This window comes from Scardinius erythrophthalmus (genome assembly GCF_964197995.2).
Source record: "Scardinius erythrophthalmus genome assembly, chromosome: 2".
NCBI classification, from domain to species: Eukaryota; Metazoa; Chordata; class Actinopteri; order Cypriniformes; family Leuciscidae; genus Scardinius; species Scardinius erythrophthalmus.
The window spans coordinates 13,649,160-13,675,338 of record NC_138222.1 but is presented as its reverse complement, the minus strand read 5'-3'; the positions used below and the strand labels follow the sequence as shown (position 1 = coordinate 13,675,338).

At 36.8% G+C, this 26,179-nt stretch overlaps 1 protein-coding gene across 1 annotated transcript; it reads right to left on the bottom strand.

The window, feature by feature from the left end:
- Positions 1-915: 915 nt before the first annotated feature.
- On the bottom strand, positions 916-25,894 carry btr12 (bloodthirsty-related gene family, member 12). The gene is made up of 7 exons (XM_081359537.1): positions 25,745-25,894; positions 22,308-22,948; positions 21,365-21,460; positions 10,943-11,176; positions 10,671-10,818; positions 10,537-10,563; positions 916-1,664 (listed from the first exon to the last, which is right to left on the bottom strand). Exons 1-7 carry the CDS (start codon positions 25,749-25,751, stop codon positions 1,120-1,122), a joined length of 1,698 nt encoding a protein of 565 aa, XP_081215663.1. The 5' UTR covers positions 25,752-25,894; the 3' UTR covers positions 916-1,119.
- Between the last annotated feature and the right edge of the window lie 285 nt (positions 25,895-26,179).

Below are 26,179 nucleotides of genomic sequence, written 5' to 3'. Positions count from 1 at the left end.
ATCACCAGTGTAAGCTTCATAGTGAATACTTCTACATCACTCTGATTCACAAAGTGAATGTATAACTACTATCTATTAGTTAATGACATGACAAATTAATGTTATTAATTAATTTTATTCAAAAGTTCTGGAAAACTCATAGAAAACTTGTATCCAAACATTATGACACCCCGTTATAAAGATTAACACAGGAAAATACAAGTGATCTGATCTATAAAGTTGATATATTCTCCATTTAGCTTATGTAAATTGTAATATTATCCAGTAACATTTTAAAGTAAAACAAATCTAGATGTATAAACATTTGGGATATAATCTGGATTGTAGCAAGTTATTACAATTAATAACTATTCAAAAGTGTAATGGTCACATAGACATTGAACCAAACATGAACCTAAGAACAGTTTGGGGTAAGTTTTTTTTTTTTTTTTTTTTTTTTAATGTTTTTCATGTTTTGAAGTTTCTAATGCTCACCAAGATGCATTGATTTGATGAAAAATACAGTAAAAACTTTAATATTGTGAAATAATATTACATTTAAACCATTTTTTATTTTAATATATATTTTAAAGTGTAATTTATTCCTGTGATGTCAAAATCAAAATCATTACTCCAGTCTTCAGTGTCACATGATTCTTCAGAAATCATTCTAATATGCTAAATTGTTGCTCAAGAAACATTTTTTATTATCAATGAAGAAACTTCAAATTTTTGTGGAAACTGTTTTTTTTTTGGAAGCGTTCAAAATAACTGCATTTATTTGAAATATAAATCTTTTTGTAACAAAGTATTTACTTTATCTTTTGGTTTACTTGAATGTGTCCTTGAGGAATAAGACTTAATTTCTTGTTTACTGACCTGAAACATTTGAAGTATATTTAGTAGTATTTTTGTTTTTTGTAACTTTTTGTTTTTATGCATCTTTGAAAGTAACGTACAGTCTTTTTACAAAAAATATCACACTCCACTGCCTAAATTTACAAAGTGAACTCTTATAAAAAAAAAATGTAAAAAAAGTGTATTATTTGTCCAGGAAAGTCTTCATTCTTGTGAAAATCAGCAATGTATTCTGTCCAACCCTGAAACCCATGATAAAGGCCCTGAAGTGAGTATGCTGTCTCAGCTGTGTTTGATGGCGGTGATGACCAGTGCTTCTGGGTTCTTTCCGTCCTGGTTGATGCAAGGGCTGAAGATAGGGTAGACACTCTCAGTGAAAGCATCGCTAAACGTGTAGAGATGAGAGCGCATCTTCACGTCATAGAAGGACACCTGGCCAGCTTCATAGTCCAGAAAGATGCCCAACTTCTGAGGCAGAGTGGTGATATGGAGTGGAACTCTGTGCCCAGCAAGGGCTTTCACTTCTCCGTTTTTCAGCCATAAACACCAGAAGCCACCCTCTGGACTGAGACGGATCTCTCCTTTGCGTCGTGCCGACCCCCGGGCTACTCCTACGGTCCAGGCTGTCTTATGTCCCATGTCTACCTCCCAGTAGTGTCTTCCGGTGGAAAGACCCTCGCGTGCCAGGACAAACAGTGCTGGGCTAAAGCGTCGCGGCGTGTCGGAATGCGTGGAGCTCTTGCGCTGCTCTTCATAGTGCACCTGCTTTCCATCCTCGGAAAGACAAAGATCACGCTGAGCTGTGGCAGGATCCAAGATCACCTCACCTACAGAGAAAACCAAAATCATGTGTGTTGAACACAAAAATAGACACACAGAAGTGTTTCAGTTGATTTGATTCAGCTATAGATCCACAAATACATGAATGAAAAAACATGTTTTTCAACTCTCATGTTCTTCAAAGTTCTTTAACCCTTCGATGCATACCTCGGGTTTTTAGTGACCTGGGTATCATTCACTACCCTCCTCCTCATTCATTTTTTTTATTATATATATATATTATATATATATATAATAAAATATAATATATTATATATATTATAAAATATAATATAATATATTATTATTATTATTATTATTTTTTATTTTTTTTTGTGTGTGTGTGTGTGTGTGTGTGTGTGTGTGTGTGTGTGTGTGTGTGTGTAACAATGTAAGTATATATTTTTTTCTGCACAACAATAATTGAATCTTAGATGATTGAATAATTGCATTTCACCTTTATTCCACAAGGTGGCAATGTCTGATACACAATGATGAAGTGACGTTTCACTCATACTTACCACAGGAAGCAAACAAAAGAACAGGAAAACTTGAAATGGATCAGTGTAGTGTTGTCAAAAGACCCGGTACTTCGGAACCAAGTCCGTACTAATTTTTTTTAAACGTCACGGTACCAGGTTTTCTCAAACCCGGTACTTGATGCGCGTGCATGCCTGAAGCGTGTGCAGTTGCGTGCAAAAGCACTGAGAGATGGCGGTGCTGCTGATGTGGTGCTGATGTTTTTGCGCATGCAGATTCGTTATTTCAAATGGCGCGCGGCAAGCACGCTCATAATAGAAGCGGCACGCTCGTTTTTCCATGCGCGCCTATGTTCATGGATGCATAGCAACGACACGGGACGAACAAGCGCTTGTGGAAAGGAGAAAGCGGTGCGAACTGCGCTCTCCATGATGACGAGGAAGTATTAGCAAAGAATTAATTGATTTCTAGCCCTTGCATTAGCTTTACTACTAGATATATTTATGGAGATGAGAAATAAAAAGCCGTCATTAATATCAGTCCGTCAGAAAAGCAGTTATAGTCTTATTCTTGGCTGGATAACTTGTATAAAAATGTATTTTTAAATTAACCCCTAAAGGAGAATAATTGCGACAGTATATAACTATTGTTTATTGTTAGGTCATTTTATCTAATGTTATCTAACAAATGGAATCTTATTGTAAAGTGTTTTTAATACTAGTTTCCATCTTTGTAACTGTGATATACACTTTAATATAATTATGTAAATGTAAACTAAATTAAGCTTTGGTACCGAAATTGGTACCGAGAACTGTGGATTTTCACTGGTATTGGTACCGAATACTGAAATTTTGGTACCGTGACAACACTAGATCAGTGAATTACTGCAGAGCAAGTACTAAACAGAATCAAATATCAGTATCACTGTCACTTGTATGGTGGATCTGGTGAAGAAGCTGATCAAAATATTGCTTTTGAAGATGTTGAAAATGATAGTTTTGAGATTATGCTTGAGATCGCAAATTTGAGACAGATGCTAAATGTACTGGGAAAAGAGCTCTCAAAAGGTAAAAAAAATAAAAATAAATGTTTTATTTTAATCTTATGTAATTGTTACTCTAATACCAGGAGACTTTTATAATATCACGACAGGTAGAGATCCATCCGTGCTAGATATAGATCCGGGTCGCTAAAGACCCGATTATGTAACAATGAATGGCAACACTTTCATGCATTTAAGGGTTAATTAGTTTTTGCCCAGAAAAATAATAAAATCATTGAATCTTTATTTCTCTTGCCTCTTATTTACATCTAGCCAGATTATTTCATCAACATCACAGCATAGCCTATATTTTTACGTGTCCAAAGATCCATCCTTGTCATACTTGTGGCTCAACTTCTCCACAGGCCTTGCTTGAAGAAGAGTTACTTGGTTGTAAGGGTTGCAAACGATTATAGGGTACAATGGGGCTAAAGGCACACCGTGATAAAAGGCGCCTTTGATTTTTATTTTCCTCTAAACCACTAGATGGCACAAACACTTTACTTTTTTTTTTTTTTTGGCTGATCCTTGATGTGATCGCGGGTGTCATTTGTTGACATGACATGGTTAGGTTCAGATAGTAAATATCATAATATTATTAATATTAGGAAAGAATAATATTAAGTTGTGTGTCCATCTTAGAGATAATCACCATATTTATAATTAAACCATCATATTTAAAATGAATCATATCATATAATAAAATATAATTTATTGTTACTACTGTAAATCTATATTAAATTACTATGGGATCTCCTTCAATACTTTCAGAATCTTTAGGCTACTTTTTAAAATAATTGTATTTCTGTATTTTTAAAATATATATATTTTTTATTAACACATTTTAATCATTTTTATTTTTAAATTAATTTTTTATTTTTTTTATTTTTTATTTTATTTATCAAAATAAAATAACTTTTATTTATATAAAATAAAAGTAACTTTTATTTATCAAAATAAACAGAAAATAGTACAAACTTTGCTAAAGTGATTGTTTTGAACAAGTATTAACTTAGACATTATTAAAACATTATTTTATCTAAAATATTTGTAACAATACTTTTTGGCCCATACTGTCACATTTCACTTACATTCTTCCAGGGTAAATCAAGAATAAAAAGTATTCTAAAAAAATGTTCTAAGCAGCCATGTGCACAAGGTTAGTCGTTTGCATAGGCTGTTTATCAATAGCCTATGCGCTCTAAAGCGATCTTCTTTCGTTCTCGTTCTACGTCTGTGTTACTCAAAGCATACTGCAGGGGGGGTCGCTACAGTATGGAAGCATATGGGTAGCAATATTCAATTTGAAATTTAATATGCAAAATGACAATGCATTTCTGTATTTAAATTTACATTTTCCATTACATTTGTGCAATGTTTGGTGCAAAATTAAATGAAAATTCAATTATATAATTTACATTTGCCATTTTATACACTAGTTTTAATATGTAAATTGAATACATATTTTAACGCTTTATAAGCTGCAAAATTAAAATGAAAATGTATTACAAAAATTATTAGATATGTTTAACGTTCAAGCAAAAACTGTAGCAAAATTATAATTTAAATGTTATTTTTCTTAATTGCATTTACACTCACAGTTAATACACTTGCGATTACATTTCCATTAAGTGTCCCGCAAAGAATGTAGCAAAATTCAATGTGCAATTTGAAAGTGCATTCTGAGCCGATCACGTGCCCGTCCCATCCCGCCCAGTCAATCACTGCATCAAGGCGGGGCTCGGCAACAGGTAAAAACAGGCTATGTTACATATTTTGAGTTGTTTGAAGCAAAACATCAACATGGCGGCGGCAGAGATGATACGAGCATTAAATTCACTGGCAGAAGAATTGGAGCGTGAACAGAGAAATGGTAGTATGTTTCCGAAGATTATTATTACACGTCTGCAGGTGATAGAAACAGTATTTGGAACGTCTGGGAGAATGTTCTGCCTTATCAGGCGTCGACACCCGTTTGGTTGTAACATTATCCTGCGCTGTGTTTTGGGTGTTTGAGCCCCTGCCCTTTTTCTAAATTAATCAAAAGTGCCCCTCTCAAACAAATATCAATGATAATATTGTGGTCAAAAAAACAAAATGCATTTGATTATAATTACCATGAAAATGTGTACAAAACTAAAGTAGCCTAAATTCACGTTTATTTTTACGTATCTGTCAGTCTGAGGTGTCGTTGCCATAACGCGTTGCTATGGGTTGCGTCATTTGCGTGTCTTGCTCATCTTGCTTCGGACTTGACTGAAGTGGTGAGTCTCCGTTTTCGAGGGTCTACAACCCCGGAGGCGATATTTTTTTCCCCAGGATGGTAGGGGAAGACTCATGAATATTCATTAGGGAAGTCATCCCTGATTGGTCTGATGACCTACCCCCAACCCCACTCCTAAACCTAACCGTCACTGGGGGTCTGATGACCTACCCCTAACCCCACCCCTAAACCTACCCGTCACTGGGGTTAAGACCAATCAGGGATGACTTCCCTAATGAATATTCATGAGTCTTCCCCTACCATCCTGGAAAAAAAATATATCGCACCCCGGAGTAGTGTGTGTGGACGGCAGGCGTAACCGTAGCTAAAGTTATGCGTTTTAAAACGAAAATGCATTAGTGTAAACGTATTCCAAAGTCTGCTCGGGAACCGATGTTCTTGAGCCAAATATGGTTCTTTCAGTGAGTATATGGCTTGACGGCAGGAAAAAAAAAAAAAACCTAAACAATTTTTAACCTTTTTTTTTTTTTCAATAATCAAAGGTAGTGTGTTGATTCAATTAAAAATCCACATATTAAATATTTTAAAATATTTCATAATTCATTGATGCCTGTTTTTCATGTATAATACACTGACCAATCATCATCTGGCACAACAAGTTCAAATTTCATTGGACATTGTGAAGTGTAAGTCCTTTGAAAATGACATGGACAGACGAATTTAGGCTACATTTATGAAGCGATCTGAATCTGCGTCGTTGAAACAATGGATGTTAATTGACTACAAAGCACTGCACAAAACCAGCACCAAAAGTCGCATTAATGGTAAGTAGAATTCAAGTCACTTGTATTTAGTCTGTGTATGTTGATACACCGTTTACAATTGATCAAACTACCATTGTTGGTTAAATGAAGCCCAGCCTACCTACAGTCCTATTATGTGAAGTGTCTGACAAAAACGCCAATGGGTGACGTGAAAGGACATTATTATTTTAACATTTTTGATAATTATGCAGCAATAGTAGGCTAATAGTAAGTACATTACCAGTCATAAATTTGGACACATTACTATTTTTTTTTTTTTAAATACAGAAAAAATTATAATTTTGTTAAAAATGATGGTTTTCTTTTTTAATATACTTTATGTGATGCAAAGCTGAATTTTCAGCATCATAAATCCAGTCTTCAGTGTCACATGATTCTTCAGAAATCATTCTAATATGCTGATTTATTTATCAATGTTGGAAACAGTTGTGCTGCTTAAAGCTACAATATGTAAGATTTTTGTAATAAAATATCCAAAAATCACTTGCACAGTGTGATATATTTCCTGCAGTTGTGTACTTACAATATCTCAAAAGTTCCCAAAGATTTTTAATTTCAGGGAAATAGCCTACCAATTTTAAATAATAGCTCCACGTCCGTGACTAACTTTGACTTGACAGAGACGCGCAAATGTAGAGGTGAGCAAATGTACATAAAAGTAAAACTAATCAATGTTATATAGCTCAACATGATGAAATGTTAGAATATGATCAGTATGTTATTCTAATGTTGATCTAGCTTACTGCTAGTCTCATACAGATAAACTAACACATAGAATAACATTAGGCTATAACTTTCAACACACTCAAATGCAGTTTAGTGTGATAGTGTAGACCAAGTGAATCAGCGCTGCGTTACCTCACATGTTTCATAAACTGTCTAATAAACTGACCTGTGTGAGTATTATTCAGCACTTGTGGGTAAGTTAGTTCGGTAGAATGAAATGCCCTTATTCCTTTACATCCGCGGGACTCGTGTGTGGCGCTGATATCTGTCTCTCGTTAGCAATCGCGACCTGCTTCATAACACAGTCATGTTAAAAACATCAGTGTATTCACTCATCCATAAACATTATTAGATCCTTCAGCATGATGGCAAGTTCCATAATTCCGCTTATGCATCATCAACATACACCTTTGTTATTGTAAGAGGTTAAGCGACCCCTTGGCAGCGCAAAAAATTACATATTGTAGCTTTAATGTTTTTTTAGGGATGCACCGAAACCCTACGGTACCCGAACGGTACCAGTATCGGCATCGGCCCGATACTGAGCTCATGTAGTGGTACTAGTAAAAATGCTCCGATACCAGGCAGCGTGTAAACAGTGTTTGTGTGCAGACACAAGAAACACTGACAACAGAGGGTCTAATGGGGATAAAAAAGAGAGAGCACTTCTGTTGAATGCTTTTGATTGCTGATCTTTCACTCAGCATGTGTAATTTTGATTAAAACTAAATCATATATGTAAGTAAAACATGAACTGTTACCTGATTTATGAATAATGGGTGGTTCCCTTCATTATTACAGGACGTTTGCAGGTCAAGAAGTTTCATGAACGAAACATCCAAAGCGACCACTCCGAAAACCAACATCTTGATAGACAGCACGCGAATACTGAATTTAATTGTCTTTCACGTCTTGCTCTTGTACGGACGAATTCACACAAGTTTATGTAAAAACGCCTGTCTTGGCAAGTATCCCAGTAAACAAAGTCGGTTAAATCTCAAGTGAACGTAGACAGTATATTCAAATGGGGTCCGTGTGTTCGGTCTTAAAGGGGCAGCAGTTTAATAAACCTGCTGGTGCGTTTTAATGTTAATCAAACAATGGACAAATAAATTAATCACTGCTCTTGACTAAATAGGCTACCCTTTTCAACTTTACAAATAGATCCATCTATATTTCATTTATACAGTAAAGAATATGCAATGTTTTTTCACATTTGATTTCTTTATTAAAATTTCTGTACCTGTTAGATCTACCCAAAAAAACTCTAAAAACACTGTTTCTTTCATTTGTAGCTGTTACGTGCTAGTGTTTTCTTCCTTTCCCTTTTTGTCATTGGTTGCTGCCTTTTCTCCCCTCTGCTGTTGGTTTCTTCCTGTTTTCCCGCTCTCTGCTATCTTTAAGTTTAGGTGCTGCTATTGGTTGGAGACAGCCAATCATCGGCTATGGTTCTGGATTTAAGCCACTCTGGAGGACTGAAGAGGAGGAGCTTGGAGTGTTTGTTGGCTTGTGCTACTGTTGTTATTGTAGAGTACTGACTTTGTGGTGGTTCGCTTGCTTGTTCCTTTTCTTTATTGGATTGTGTTTGCTCACTCAGAGGACTCCTTACCTGTTCTACATTGTACCAGTCCGGAGAGAAGAGAAAAGGGAAGTATGTCACGTGACCTACATCTTGCATCCACGTAGCATAACAATTGTTAGACACATTAGGGAAGGAGCGTGTGCAATTGTGTAATTTTGGTTTGGTTAGTTAGTGAAGTTTTAGTTATGGCGTGTTAAGCGCTGAAGAACTCTTTATTTTCTGTTTTTGTTTTTAGTTAGTTTAGAGAGTGGGGATTATTAGTTAGAGTGTGTTTTGGTTTTGTTATTTGGTTTGTTTAGCACCGCTCAGTTTCTTTCTCTCTGTGACTTATTTCAATTATTATTTTTCAATTATTTTGCTTAAGTTGTATATAGCTGTAAATAAGTTTATTTGTTTCTTTACATTTATTTCAATTTGTTTGTATGGAAAATAAAGCGAACCACCTGTTTGCATTAATTTGTTGTCAGTGAGTCATTCGCCCACAATACCTCCCAGAGATTAAAACTTTAGGAAAGTGTTTAATTAGTTTTTTATTATGAACGTCTCCCTCATACCTCTAAGCCATCAGGGGACGTAACAGTAGCCTTTCTTTATTTTATTGTATATATTTGTGCTACATATGTGTAATTTGATTACTGACTGTTTACTTGTCTTTAATAATGTTTTAAATTCACATTAATTAGGCTGGTAGTTTTTGTAGTATCAAAATTGGCATAAAGAATTGATTTTTCACTGTTGTCTAAACATGCCACTGACCCAATCCTCAGCACTGAACCCTTCTGGAGCTGCTCTAAATATGTGATGTGCTATTAAATGAAAGATAAAATATGATAGAGCAATAGAATGAACAGTGAAAGTAACAGAAGCTCATACAATGCATTTTAGCAAGCTTAATTAAGCATGAAAATAACTGAAGGAAATATATATTTGATGAACAAATTAAGCCAACTATTATGATTTATATTCTTTTGGTTTATCTTCTAATACATTTAAAAATGAGAAATGCAGTGAAAATACAGGTATCGGTTTTCGGTACCGGTATCGGTGAGTACCAAAAATGGGAGTATCGGTATCGGACTCGTTCTGGAATCGGTATCGGTGGTATCGGTGCATACCTAGTTTTTTTTAAACCTGTGATACTTTTTTCAATATTCATTGACATTAAAAAGTAAAAAAGAACAGCATTTAATTAAAATAGAATGTTTTTACTATCTTTAGTCTTTAGTCTTTACTATCACTTCTTATCAATTTAACAAATCCTTGCTGAATAAAAGTATTAATTTATTTAAAAAAAAAAAAGTAAGAAAGAAAATGATTGACCCCAAACTTTTTAACGGTTGTGTATATTGGTAAAAAAGATTTCTACTTTAAATAAATGCTGTTCTTTTTTTTTTTTACTTTTTAAACTTAGAATCCTGAAAAAGTATCAAAGGTTATAAGTAGCCTATATTAAAATAGACAAATTTAAATTGTTGTAATATTTCACAATATTACTGTTTTTTCTGTATTTTTGATCAAATAAATGCAACCTTGATATGCCCCTTTTTACATTTGAGTCCCTGCCCCTGAGGAACACTATGCACGTCCCTGGTGCTCTTGATATCGAGGATGCGGCTTTTGTAGCTGTTGAGACGCCCTTCATTTTACACTGCAATGGATTTCATTGATTGCTCTAAACAAAACTGAATTAACTAGAAATGAGAGCATGACTTGTCTTGTTAGCTGGGTATAATGGGAACTGATATTGATCATGATAACCTGTAAAAACTTGTAAAGAAAATGTGAGCTCTTCTTGTTAATGAATAGTTCCTATTGTGCTGGTATGGTATTTCTGAGTGTTTTTAATGCATTGTTTTGCAGCTGTTGGAGTGTTATGGGTAGTAGCTTTCTGGACAAAAACCTTTTGATATTCTGATTTGGAGATATGGCTCGACTGCATATTCGTCAAAATAATACTGAAAAAAAAAACTTAAAATCTCATGCTTTTATAAATAGCACTTACTTGCGTAGTTTTGCAGCTTCCTGAGCTCTGCAAGGAAATAAACACTGCATGATTACAAAGATCATGTAAATTAACAGTTGATGAATGTTTAGGCTATAGTACAGTGCATGGAAGAACTAGACATGGTTCTTCACCTTTCCCATAAAGCTGTTTGACCTCTTGTTGGAATTTGTCAACCAGAGAGCAGACTGACTTCCTGATGGTGTTGAGGTACAGATCTGTGTTCACAGACACCACTGACCAATCAGATGGCTCCGGTGGAGGAGGGAGAGATGGAAGGAACTATGAGGAATGAAATAGTAGGTGAAATATTAGAGAAGACAGCTCAAATGCACACACTTGTTTGTGTCATGCTAGGGAAGAAAGAAAACAAATCAAAGACTTTTGAATGGTAGTGTATACTGACCTGTAGAAAGAGCACCCTGTCCTGTGTTTGAGCCAGTGCGTCCAGCTCGCTGCTCCTCTTCCTTAGTGTGCTGAGCTCATGCTCCAGGCCACTGGCGAGATCTCTGGCCTGCTGCTCCACTTGTTTCTGCCGCGCCGTGACGTGCTCCAGCAGCTCAGCCTGTGACTGCTCTAACAGCCGCTGCAACTCTGCGTAAACAGCCCAGCTCTCCTCGATCTCCTTCTGACTGTTCTCCTGAATGCAAACAGGATGCCATGTTTATGTATTATCATACAGCAATTAATTCTGATTGCATTTGACTGACTTTAACAAGCTACCACTCTCAAATAATCTACCAATTATTTACTAATCTTTAGCACGTTACTACTCTCAAATCAACCATACAGCCGTTCTGAAATCATACTCTCATTCACATTCACAAAGACGTGTTGCGTGAGCATTGACCTCAGTGATGCTGAAGTCAAAGTAAAGTATGTGGGACTGAGAGTGAGATTAGAGAGCTACAGCAAATGAAAAAGATGTTCAGTAAATAACACCATAAATGTTGCCGCTGTCTAGCCTGGGTGATAAAAAAGCATGTAAGCCACCCCCTGGCAGTACAAAGCCTCTCCATCACCAAGACTGCTGTCGTGCCCCAGAGGTGAACGGTGCAGGCTGTCCACTCAACAACCAAGCCCCAGCTATGGGTTAAATAGCTGGACAGATGAAGTTCAAAATCCCGTTCGGGCTTTCCTTTCTACAGGAGTGAACCCAAAAAGAAAATCTGAAGTGGAGCCCCAAAAGGTGGTATGGTGCAATTACTATTGCCGTACCGGCAGCTCCTACAGCCAAACTTATGTAAAATATAGTGCACTGCATAACTTTGGATCACACCAGTGCGGCCGAGAGGGGGGATCTTGATGTCTAGGCAGCTCAAGATCTCCATAAATTGCAGGTCTCTGCCCTGGAGAGGTTACTTCTGTACCGTTGAAAAGCAGTAAAACCAACATGGGAGGCAGCAACTACAGGTTGCCTCCGTCGGTAGGAGAGGTCATTATATTTCTCTGATCTTGGCGGCATCCAAGGTCTGGACACTGGCACCAACTTTGGTAATAACCAGGCTGCCATCAACAGTATGCTTGTTACTCGTAGCTTTCACAGTGCTGATTGCGACACTGACCATTCACTAGTGTGTAGCAAAGTTCGGCTATGACCCAAAAATATCCAACAGTGCAAGTTGGAGAGCTGCCCCCACATTAACATCGCTAGGGCAGCGCATACACATCTGCGTACAGCCTTCTGCATAAAAGAAGAAACGGCCCTTAAAAACAGCACTTCTACAACCATTGAAGAAAGCTGCCAATATTTGCAGGACAACATCCATGACACAGCCACAGCATTCCTGGGTAACAAGGAGAGAAACAGCCAAGACTGGTTTGAAACTCACACCTGCTAAAGTTGGAGGCTGTCATCGCTGCCAAACGAGAAGCCCTAATTCACTATAAAAAAATATCATCAAAGCACTGTACAATAACAAGTGTCGGCCAACAATGTGCTATCAGCAAGAGGCAAGACCTTGCTGATGGACCTTGGCAAGGACTCTCGAGAGCGATTGGGAGAAATGCATAAAGACACAGTCTGGGCCACGCATAGGCCATGGCGTCAGAGAGATGTAGAGGGGACATTGCGTTGTTTCCTGTGTAGCGAAGAGGTACACCTCTGCTTCGTAAAATGTTTCCCAAATCTGTTTCACTACCTCGGGGTGGAATTTCCATTGCCTGTGTGTCACAGCCTTTCTAGACAGTTATTCTGCTCCCAGTTCAGTTATTCTGTTTACGGTTAGTAATTTCTCTGCAATGAAAAGGTTATTAGTCGGTTATTGAAATGCCTTATTTTCAAAAATGTCAGTTAGTCAATTAATTAGTTTTTAAATAATTTGATTGTCTTTTTCTGCAAAACCAGCTAAGTCCTTGTGTGCTTAAAAAAAAAAGAAAAAAAAAACCTCTAAGTCTCTTGTCGTCGGTGGAATAGAGCTGTTCTTAATTGTAGGTTATGTCAGTTTCTATCAGAGTTATAGCAGCACATGGAACACTGTTGTGTTTACATGCTACTTGTGAAATTATTGCACTGTCATTGCCACTGTAATGATCTTCTTTGGCCTTAGAACGGGCAGAATTATGATTTTGATGACGTTTCCTTTTTAAAGTGACTGAACCTACCACAGGTTCATCCATTTCATCATATTCCTCCATCTTGTTTAGTTAAAAGTATCTTTAAACAGGATAAAAACTTGCCTCTCAACAATTGAAAGCTGGCTCATATTCATGCCATCATTCATCTTGAAAGCATATGCAATTCATGTCTTCTGGTTGGTTCTGTGAACTTGGGGCTTTTGCTGGCAAAGGGAAGTGGCGTTTAGAAGTTTCTACCAATTAACAGTTAGCCTATGTCTGAATGGGTTGAGACTGGGATCTAGCAGGATGGAAGCGAATGTATTTGATGAACGTACACTGTGCGGAGAGCATTCGCTCAATATCGTTATCTAATTTTTTGACGGAGGTGGCATTTAGCGGCTTTTGCATCTAAAGTCTTCAAATACACTTTATGGAATTAATCTCACTTTATTTACCAATGTTTTCACTGCTGACCTTCAATGATCAAATTCAACCATACAAATAACCACAAATGATCTGTAATTTTTATTTTGTATTTCTTTTTTATTTAATTTTAATTCTGAATATGCTTTAGGATGGCAGAGAAGCTGAAGTTTTATGCTATCTTTTGTATGGCATGAATTTATTTTTCATGCAGCCTGATGAAAATTTGTTTTGCTTTTTGTGTGAATAATAGGCCATTCCTCCAAGATTCAAACTTTGGGTAACACTTTAGTATTGGGAACACAAATTCACTATTAACTATGACTTTTGCCTCAATAAACTGCTAATTTATTGCTTATTAATAGTAATAAGGTCGTTTTTGTAGGCTTAAATTTAGGTATTGGGTAGGATTAAGGGATGTAGAATATGGTCATGCAGAATAAGGCATTAATATGCTTTATAAGTACTAATAAACAGCCAAGATCCAAGTAATATGCATGCTAATAAGCAACTAGTTAATAGCGAGAATTGAAAGCTAAAATAGTGTTACCAAATTTTCTAGCAATGCATCTTTGATTTTCTTGAACCAAAACTCAACCCTAACTCTCATGCTACAGGTGATATTTGCAGGGTCATCCATTCAGAAACACACACACACAGGACGGTGACTGATTTTGAGACCAGTATGGGGCAGAATTTTCCTTTTTTTTTTTTTTTTTTTTCTTTTTTTTTGTGTGGAAATGCACAGAACACTTTCAGGACAGAGACCAGAGAGGAGCCCTGACACAAACACATGCAGTATAACTCATGAGATTTCATGTTAACAGCAGCATGCAGAATGTCACTGGGTCTCATTCATGAAACATTCGTAAATATACAAGTAAATATGTGAGTGATTTGCACATAAAGAGACCTTCCCAAAAACTCTTCTCCTGATTCACAAATACTTTGTAAACGTCAGATGTGATAGTGAAATGTGTGTGTGTCGTAAATGGACGCGCATGCACGCTCATTCTCAATTACCATAAATCCCGCCCATTAAATCCGACTGACAACTATATGGGCATCATATTATGACACCAAACGAAGGATTTCAACATGTCTTCTCAAAAGCGAATGAAAAAGAGAAATTTCTCAGATGCAGAAATTGAAGTTTTATTATAAGAAGTTCATTCAAAACGCCACATTTTATTTTCAAGCGTACATAGTGGTAGCCTGGCAAGCCAGACCTACATCAAAATGTTGGGTCTGGCAACTCACCATAGACACGGCTCAATCCGAGGGACGGGATAAACGGCTGTCTTTCAAATTCCCTCTGCACACAATAGGACAGCGCTTCACCCAACCAGAGCGTTTTCCCAACAGCGGAGCTAGTTGATAGATTCAACTTTTGCCATATCTGGCTGGCAAAACTACGAACACATCTTCCTTTTTTTAAGAATGACTTAAGTGCTGTTCTATGCTCTTTTCTCAAAGAAAAACCTAACTCCAAGTCCTCCAGAGTCGTGGACAAAGCCGATTCGAAAGATGTTCGCCAGCAGCAGCAGCTCCGTCATTCTTTGTTTTCAAGTGGCAGCTGGCAGGTAACCGTCGCAACTCTGTCGTCATTATGTTAAGCCCGCCCCGCCTACTCTATACACGACGTGATTGGCCTGACCCAATTTAGGTTTTTGCAGCTCGAAAGTCAATGGAGAGTTGCTAGACTCCCCTGGCTGCAAAATACATTTTGCTGCCGCTAGGGTGCATCTAGATTTCTAGGCTAACATAGTGACGTATCAGGTCCTAAAAAAAGGAAGCCTGGCAGCATATGCAGTTAATGGAGTTACATCTGTTAATCGAACAGTCCCAGAAGTGAAAAGAAAATGGTTCAACATGAAGCTTGACTGCAACACTTGTGACTTGCGGACTTGTGTTCCGTTTGCAGATGCTATTACTGGCTCTCATAATAAAAGTAAAAAGAAAAACCGTATGTAATTACTATATATAATATTTTTTCAAAATGCTGTGTAAATATGTACCCGATTAAGGTGAATTAAAATGCAGCCTTATTAATGAGCAAAACGGTTGGATGTTAAACGCACTATTTACGTGTGGCTGGGAGCAGGTGTAGATTTCTTTCGTACCAACTAACATTTGGAAAATACGAACATTTAATGAATCTGAAAATTTACGCTAGAACCACTTTACACACGATTTACACAATTCGTTCTGCTCGTGTTTCATGAATGAGACCCACTGTGTGTTTTAACAGGACAGACCGGTTGAACCGCTTAAACTTATACAGAAGAACTGTGTTGTTTCACCACCAGTTCAGCTCATCTGCCATCATATAATACCAATCACCTATCTGCTCAGACATTTTTTATCTCTGTATAAAGTATTTACTGTAATGATTAAGGTTCTAATAAGTCTAATCTGAGTTATTTCTGCTTGCAGATATTTGTATTGTCTCTTTCTCTCTCTCTCCAACCAATGTAATTGGACCCATTTGTATTTTTAAATGTGACTCATGGTGGACCTGTGCTCTATTTACTAGTTTTACTAGTCATTGAACAAGCAAAACACTGGCATGCTAATATACTGTATATGTTACCGGCAAAGTGTGAAATCCCGGTATTGTATAGAATGCCTAGGCAATGTATAGAATGCCTGATGGTTTTTGGCAAAAATACATGACCGTCATGTATTTTTGCCAAAAACCATCATGCATTCTATACATTGCCTAGGCATTCTATACAATACCGGGATTTCACACTTTGCCGGTAACATATATACTGTTCCAGGACAGAAACCAGAGGAGCCGTGAGTTTTGTTTCATTTTATCCTGAAGTGCTTGTGTTGTTCAGCATTTGCTGGAAAGTTGTCTCAGTTAAAGAGGGGTGTGACAACATGCACAAATGTTTGCAGTGATCTTACTGGTTTTGTCAGATTTAACAAATGGTAAACAGATATTCTCAACAAAACAAGCTAAAGTAGAGGGAGTTACCAGCATGTGTCTGTACTGGGAATTTTCCAGTTGTTACTGTAGGTTACTGGATAAGGATTAAAAAAAAAAAAGAGCTAAGCATAACTGTAAAAAGTTGCCACAGCCTGTACCCTTACAGGGGACTGAGATTAAGGTGTAAAGATTGGTCTGCAGATGGAGGCACGAACACGAAAGGTTCCAATGTACAGTGCTGGTCAGAATTATTTGCCCCCTTGGTAAATATGATCAAAGATGGCTGTAAAAAATAAATCTGCATTGTTAATCCTTTTGATATTTTATTTTTAAAAATGGCAAAAATCTAACCTTTCATTGAAGTAAAATAATTGAAAGTGGGGGGGAAATCACATTATGAAATAAATATTTTCTCCAAAACACGTTGGGAACAATTATTTGCCCCCTTTTTATTAAATACTTTTTGAAACCTCCTTTTGCCAAGATAACAGCTCTGAGTCTTCTCCTATAATGCCTGATGAGTTTGGAGAACACCTGACAAGAGATCAGAGACCATTCCTCCATACAGAATCTCTCTAGATCCTTCAGATTCCCAGATCCATGTTGGCACTGCTTCTCTTCAGTTCAGCCCACTCATTTTCTATAGGGTTCAGGTCTGTGGACTGGGATGGCCTTTGCAGGATGTCCAGGACCTTTACATTAAAGGTAGGCCTACAGCAGAGTATTTCATTTTACACATGGGGATCTTTTTTATCCCTGTGTGCACCAAATGAAATTGGTTCATACAGGGATAAAAAAGTACCCCATGTGTAAAATGAAATCCCCCATACTGTATCTTTAATGTTGTGGGCCTAATTTTCTGCCAGAGGTCCTGGACATCTTGTTCAGATATATGGCATCATGGATTTGATCAAATACCAACAGATAAAACAATCAGAACCTGACAGCCTGTGCTAGAAATCTTATAATGGGCCATGTTTGGATCTTCCAACATGACAGTGATCCAAAAACAAACATCAATATCAAAACAAAATGGGTCACTGAGCACAAAACCAAGCATCTGCAATGGCCATCCCAGTCCCCAGACCTGAACCCTATAGAAAATGAGTGGGCTGAACTGAAGAGAAGCAGCGCCAACATGGATCTGGGAATCTGAAGGATCTGGAGAGATTCTGTATGGAGGAATGGTCTCTGATCTCTTGTCAGGTGTTCTCCAAACTCATCAGGCATTAATAGGAGAAGACTCAGAGCTGTTATCCTGGAAAAAGGAGGTTGCAAAAAGTTTTTTATAAAAGGGGGCAAATATTTTTTCCCAATGTGTTTTGGAGAAAAAAAATTTATTTCATAATATGAGATAATGAAATTACCCCCCCCCCCCCCCCACACACACACACACACTTTCAATTATTTTACTTCAATAAAAGGTTAGATTTTTTTTTATTATTTTTTATTATTTTTTTATTTTTTATAAAATATCAAAATGATAGGCTAAACAGTTCAGATTTATTTTTTACAGCCATCTTTGATCATATTTACCAAGGGGGCAAATAATTCTGACCAGCACTGTAGTTTAATAATATTCAACAAGGTATTTAATAAAGACTGCCAATGCAAGCACAACCATGCATAAACGAGACTGAACAATGAACATAAGAAAAGCAGGAACTTAAATAGTGCAGATAACAAGGTGATAATCAAACACAGTTGAACCAAACAAACTAATTATGATCAGTGTTGGGGTAGTTACTCAAAAAAAGTAATTAGTTACTAGTTACTAGTTACTTCTGTAAATTGTAATGAGATTACTTTACTAGTTACTGCATTTGAAAAGTAACTTCACTACTTATTACTTTACTTTCCCATTTCTTAATTTACCCTGTAGATACCGACAAACATCATAGCCCTATCATCACTTAGCCTGTCCAAATAGTGTTTATAAATGTAGTCTACAAAATGGCATGTAAAATATGAAAGAATAATATACATGTCTGCACAAAGAAATATGCCTCACTGTAAAATCCACAAACAACAGGATAAAGGACAAATGTCTGCGGTGGTAGACACATAATCAGGGCTGGACTGGGACAAAAAAAAAAAAATCGGCATTTTGGCCATAATAATAATAGCACACTAATATACATATATTGTAAAACAAAAGCACTGAAAAATAAAGGAAACTTTCATAATTAGTTTTGTACTAATTTCTATACTTGAAAGAGATATAAGCACATAATCTTTTATTTTGACGGAAAACATGGTTTACAAACGCGTCTCATTAAATTTATAGTAAATTACGGTAATCGTCAACTATGCAGATGTGGAAATAATGTATTACTGGGTAATGGGTTCCTACACTCATGACATTCCATACACAAAAGATAAATATATTTGAAATATATTTTCAGAGTATATTTTAGAATATATGCAAATATTTCAAATTGGCCCAATAAATATATTTCACACTTAACATCATATATTTTAGTTGTATTTCAGAATATATTTCAATGTATTTGGAATATATGCCACATATATTTTGACACTTTTGGGGATCCAAACAGAAAAAAAGTACATTGAAATATATTCTGAAATATAACAAAAATATATGATGTTAAGTGTGAAATATATTTATTGGGCCAATTTCAAATATTTGCATATATTCCAAAATATACTCTGAAAATATATTTCAAATATATTTATCTTTTGTGTATGGGATAGCCTAAGTGTTTTGAAAGTAACTGTTAGTTCTGCTTACCGCAGGCTCTACACTTTCTCATCTCTGTCCTGATCCTCCTCACTATCCTCATCATCAGCCACAGGAGCTGATGAAGGTCATGCTGCTGCAGAAAACATTTTGACACATTTTACAGCGTCTGCTTGAAGGGCCTGTGTCTATTTTTCACGCTATTTCTCTGCACATTCCTTGCGTTTCTTCTCCATCTCTCAGACTATTTTGACAGATACACACTGACACACGTGCACGCTCGATCAAAGCCCAAAGGGGGAGGTGTTTAAAGATGTGATTGGACCAGCCCAGTGTCAATCAAGAAAAGATCCAATGGGCCACGGTGTTTCATGGACCGGTCAGCTATCAGGAAAAAAAAAACAAACTGACACAGACTTTTTTAACTAATGCATTACACCGGCACGCACTTACTTAACCCAGCGCCACCAATTAAGCAAAACGAATGGGCCGCCGATGTACGAGTTTTATGGTCCGTTAAGAAGAAGAAAAAAAAATAAGAGATGTCGACCCAAAAGGCACGTCCGCCCACTGGGAATCTCCCGGTAGTCCCGATGGCCAGTAACTTGCTGCCTGGGCATACAAAGTACATTTCACGCGAATATTTTTGTCCTTTCGAGCAATAAACTGAAAGTGATGTGAATATTGCCACTGGCCGGACCCCCCTGTCTCCGTCTCCATTTCCCGCTCCCCTTCGCACCAGCAGCTACGTCACTCAAATCGATCTCTATGACAACGGTGCACGCGCGCGCACACACACATACACAGACAGACATGTACGCAGCACAAACAGATCAGAGCTTTACACGCAGGCAAAAATGGCTTGGGTAACGCAGGAAAGCGCGTTCCTATAGTCTAGTAAAGTAGTGTAGTTACCGATATTTTTAGTGTAATGCGTTACTTTATTTCGTTACCCAAAAAAGTAATATCGTTACTGTAATTCGTTACTTTGTAACTCGTTACCCCCAACACTGATTATGATGTGTGACCATGGAGACGGAAGACAGGTGGGAACTCAACCAAGGGAATACATGTGATTAATTAACAATCTGAGGTTACGTTTACACGACAACTATGCTTAAACGGAGAAGTTCTTCCTTTGAGTTTTCTGCATCCAGACGACACCATTGTTAAAATGATCCCCATTCACACGGATCCGCGAAAACGACTTCAAACCCTGTATTCTGCTGCCAGGCCATTAGATGGCGATGAAACACTGTAGATTGAACATGTAATACGCATGTGCATGATGTCATCGTCTTCAGAGATTCGCCTTTTTTCTTGTTTACACGTAGACCGTTTTCACAAACGTACACTTTGAAACCCGTTTTCAAAAGTTTGCATTTTCAGGCAACCAAAACACAGTTGTCGTGAAAATGAATGGCCAAACCGCATAAAAAGTTTTATGTTTTTAGCTGAAAATGGTGTCATGTAAACAGCCCATTAAAGTCCATACTGGGGCAATATACACTTGTTCTATGGAGTTACAGGGTAAGTGACATCGGCATGCTGTAAAGTGTAAACGAATACGAAGTGTTGTAAATCTCTTTTGAATTAAGTTGTTTTTTCAAATACAGGTTTCTGAGTCAGTGATATCAGATTGTGTGCATGATTTTTTATTGTACTTACCTTGTTCATGGAACAAGAGGGTAACAAACATCATTTTATGACTGTATTCATGACTGTATAAATGCACAGATATGTATAGCCTTGGTATGTTATTATTACAAAAAGGTACACAGTGTATGTTCTCGCTAAATTGCTCCCAAATGTAAGATTGTTGCCTCTTATAATAGTAGAATGAGTACCCCTTAGTTCTAAAATACTTACAGTATAAATAATTTGTTAATTTTCCTGGTTGTTACCTCTTTATCCTCAAACCTTACATAATGTTCCCTTATACTTACACGTACATACTTTATAGGTGCACTATAATTATCGAAAGTTACACTGTAAGTTCGTTTTCATTAAGCAGTACTTTGTGGGCTGTAATCTAAAGCGTTGCCAATTACTTTTTAATAGAATGGTTTCAAGATTGTCTGACTGAAATTTGAAGACTTAATTCAAAACAGCCTTCCATATAGAACTGAAAAAATAAATTAAAAAAAAATACGATCAAAGATCACTCCTTCAAGAAAAGAAGCATCACAAAGTATAAATAGACTTACTTTCAGGACTTTGATAGACTGCTTGATCTCCTCGAGTTTCTTTTCTCGCTCCTTAATCAGATGTTTTAATTCGGACCTTTTCTTTCCCAGTTGACTCTGTGAACCAAACAACAAGATCCAGTCACATTTCCAGTATTGTCAAGCCCAGTAATAATACTGCCGGTCGATTTGACCCATTTAGATTTTTGAGATGTCTGAACTACTGGGTAACAACCAATGATGTTCACCTTGACTATTCCCTCATTTGGGTCTTGAGCATGCACTGTTGTGCAATGTGCATACATAATTCAAAAAATTTTGAGGGTTAATTTGACATTTAAGGAACAGTTACATTTATTTGATATATTTTGCTATGCTGTTTCTCAACTACCCTAAGAGGGTTTTATATTTACATTCATGCATTTGGCAAATGCTTCTGTCCAAAGCAACTTACAGTGCATTAAATGCATACTTTTTTTTATTTTATTTTTCAGTTTACACATTCCCTCCTTGGTATTTCTAGTTCTATTCTCTACAGTTTGAGCTAAGGTTTATGAAAAAAAACAATATATATATATATATATATATATATATATATATATATATATATATATATATGTATACATAAATACACAATATATATATATATAGCTTTGGTGCAATTTTTACAAGCAAGTGGTGCATTTACAAAATTCTTAGTAGTACTAATATCACAAAAAAATCTTCAAAAGTGCACTTTTTTCAAACATTTCAGCATATTTTATATTGAGAAAAATAACTGAGAAATTATTGAGAAATGTGTCCTAGCAATTGTAAAAATAAAAATAAAATAACAGGAAGAGTTTACTGTTTTACCTGGTTCTTTCATAGTCTGACTTTTGGTGAATTGTACTGAATCCAGTTATGGTCAGTTCCATAAAGGCCGTATACATTTTTTAAAAACATAATACTAGTGTTAACTCACCGTTTTTTTCTTCCACTCTCGTTCGGTGGAGACAACATCATGCGCTTTGTGTGAGGTCTCTGCACACTCCTTACACACGCACACGTGTTCGTTTCGGCAGTAGGCATCCAGTAGACGTTTGTGTACCTTGCACATCTTGTCCTCCAGGTTGTGAATGGGCTCCACCAGCTTGTGCGAGGTCATCGCCTTTCCCTTCTTATGGTGCCGCAGGTGAGCTTCACAAAATGAACCAGGGCAATTCAGGCATGACTTCTTGGCCTTCATCTTCCTGCCAATGCAGGCGTCACAGGGCACCTCTCCCGCTTTAGCAAAGTCTCCCCAGTCGTCTTCTTTCTGTAAGCTTGGGGAATGTGTTAACTCAATGTTGCCCTTGTCACTTCTGTTGGAGGACAGTGTGGATAGACCCTGGAACTGCTCGGCTATCTCAGCTAGCACACAGTTGATGCTGAGCTCTGGTTTTCTGGAAAAAACTTTCTTGCACATGGGGCACACAAACTTCTTGCTGTGATTCCAGAAGCCCTGCAGACATGCCTTGCAGAAAGTATGGCCACAAGGAGTTGAGACGGGCTCGACGAAGACCTCCAGACAGATGGAGCAGGAGAACTGCTCCTCTGACAGGATTCGTCCCGGAGATTGTGGGCCTGCAAAGGTTAGGGTGAAGGAGATGGAATTAAATGGGTGGAAGTAAAAAGTGGAAGAGGAAAGAGTAGGATGATGGAAGGCCATGGTATCAAGACACAATTATGTCTTAATACAGTAGGCATGTTTACATGCACTAATTTTCCTCGATTGGAATAAATCGATTTCTTATTCTGAAGGTTCTGTTTATGTGAACCCTAAACATTGCAGTCTGATTCATATTAGTTTACATGTGCATTACATGTATTCCAAACATAACCTTGCGCATTGCTCAGTCAGAACCGGAGAAAGTGACACTATAATGTCGCTGCAAATATAATTGTTGTTTTTGATGACATGTCTAAAAAGAAAACATGCACATTACAGCACTGCTCATGTATGCAAGGTAATTTGTTTTTATCCAATTGAAAAGATTTACATGCTTCATTATTTTCCTGTTGATCAGATTATTTCAGATATACACCACCCCTTGCAAATCCTTTCAGATTGAATTCAGATCCAGCTCATTTAGATCAGTGTTTACATGAAGGCTTTTCAGTCCAATCGAGCCATAATTCTGATTACTAACGGATTATTTAGATGCATGTAAACGTATCGCTACTCAATACTTTCCCATGAATCCCATCGCTATGGAAATACATGCTGTTAGCAAATTTGGGATTACCTAGGATTTTGAAACTTGCAGGCAAACAAAATGAATTAAATCTACTGTAGGTATTTTGTTATTCGATTGAGAAGATAGTCCGACTCAAGCGTTTACATGCTTAATTTTTTTTTCTGTTGATCAGATTATACCAGGCCTGCACCGTCCCTTCCAATCAGATCAACATTTCATTCGGATCACATGTAAACACCTCTGTCGGATTAATTGAGGTGTTTACATGAAGCCTTTTCAGTCTTTCTGAGCCATTAATCTGATTACTAACGTATTATTTGGGGGCATGTTTCCCATCACTATCAAAGTACATGCTTTCAGTTCATTGTACATGCAAATTTAGACATTACCTTTGATTTTGAAACTTCCAGGTAAACAAAATTATTTCAGTCTAATTTCCATTTGCTTTCACACCATCTCTATTAAACGATTAGCTATGTTTCCATCTGAAGGTGTGAATGAAACGGGAAATCTGAATATCGCATAAAAAATGGGAAATAAAGCACTGTTTCCATCCCATGGGTTCAGGAGAACAAAATCTAGACTTTATGGCAAACTGGCTTAAATTATCAGTAATAAAATAATTAAAAAGTTGCTGAAAAAAAAAAAAAAGCGGTTCTGGTAGGTAAGTATAATGGCAGACTTTTGATCAGGCATTTCAGAAAGACTAAAACATAATTTGAGATGGTGTGAAATGATATTGTCCAATCACAGGATAAGTTGAGGCAAAGGCATGAGGTTTTTTTCGAGCATCTGGGAATTTATTCAGTGAGTGTGTTTCCATCATAGTTTATGTGCATGTTTTCTTACCAAATAAAACAAATACGTGGATGGAAACCGCTATTGAACCTAAGACTTTCAGGTCCCCCCTCCTATTCAAAGGACTTTTGGGGATACCCATATTGATGAAAGCAAACAAAATGCAAGACACAGATACTGAACAAATAGCAGTAAATTATTATAACATTCACAAAAACTAACAAAGATATACATAATAATACTGACTATTGAATAAAGTGAATAGAAACAGCTCTCTAGGCAATTTCGACAGTAGGGAAGGCCTGGCATTAAACTGGGAGTGTTAGTGTAGGCGTTAAGCATGTGAGCTGTTAACACAAAGGTCACAGGTTTAGTTTCAGGTTAAGGTGGCCCATTATTCGAAGAGTTGCTGGTCGCTACTGTGTCCTTGAGCAAATTACTTCAGTTTTCAGCTTACTGTGTATTAATAAAGGCTGAAACAATTAAACAAAGTTGAGGTTCATTTGAGAGTTTTATAGTCTTTTAAGGAAGGGGAATTTAGGAACCAAATAATTTTAGGAACCAGCCACTGAAAACCCCATATTGTTCTACCAATGAAAGGAATATTGGAAAGTGATGTGTTTACATCCCTGCTTAGCTCTAAAGTATTATTAAACAAGGTACTCAGCTCTTATTTCAAGCACTTTATAATGCACAAAATAATGCAACAGATTTACAAGCCCAATGGATTCAACAGCCAGTCACTAACAGCAACAAGTGAGAGACCAGATTTACGGCTTATATAAGCACAAACTCAGTCACAGATTCTTATCAGACGTGTGAAGGACGTGCAAATAGCAAAGCGCAGACGTCAGTGTCATTCCAGGAATGTTGTACAACTGGGTTTTCAACTTCAACAACATTCAAATCCAAACAAATGTCTGTTCCTGTTTGCTCTTTTACTTGTGTCCAAATAAATGTCATGTATTTATATATATTTTCAATTTCACATTTTTTATGTTTTTTTATTATTACGAATTGCATACTTTGAAAAAGTGTACTTAAGTGTGTTAAGAAGCATAGTCATGTAAGTGTAATTTAAGTGTCATTTTATTTTATAATTATAGCCTTTTATCAGCAAGTCGTTTTTTAAAATGCTTTTAAGATTTGAAGCTACACAACAAGTGCAGTTGGCTTCATCAAAGTAAGCAACAAACAATAGCAGAATCATACATTAACTGTTTTGATTTGCTTAATGTTAATCAAAATTTACAGTAAATGTGCTTCTTAAAACAGCCACCATATTTTAATTTGTAACTTTTCATTCATTTTCAGTCATTTAAAATAGAATGATAAACCAAGAATAGACAATGCGTATGTTGAATAAACAGAGATTGTGACTTACACTGCATGATGAAGGATCTTCTTGTATTTTCTTTCAATGCTCTCCTGGCTTGTGAAGGGTGCGTGAGAATGAAACCTGAACAAAACCTGTTCTCTCACTCATTCTCTCTCATCTGTTTGCTGTGTGGGTGTGTCTTCAGAGCACCTGTGACTGGAGGTTTAGGAGTCAACAGTTTGAATTGCTGACTTGAAAATGAACCGTGTATTTTGAATTCACATTTTGTTTTTAAAAGGTCTTAACATCTTTGATGAAATCTGTAATCAGCACAGTTACTGTAAGCATAAGCAACACTGTGCAAGTTATTATGATTATTGAAACTATATGATTATACTGGTAATTGAAATGACATGTCATGATGTAAGATTTTTTTTTATGATTGTGGGTTGAGGTTCATGCAGGGTGTGAAATGCAAACAGTCGTATCAGAGGTTTGGCG

Excerpts from the sequence above, each read along its gene's own strand:
- btr12 (XM_081359537.1), bottom strand. Across the intron at positions 10,819-10,942 it reads ACAGGGTGCTCTTTCTACAG|TTCCTTCCATCTCTCCCTCC; the intron begins GTCAGTATACAC and ends CATTCCTCATAG. Across the intron at positions 1,665-10,536 it reads GAAGCTGCAAAACTACGCAA|GTGAGGTGATCTTGGATCCT; the intron begins GTAAGTGCTATT and ends TTTTCTCTGTAG.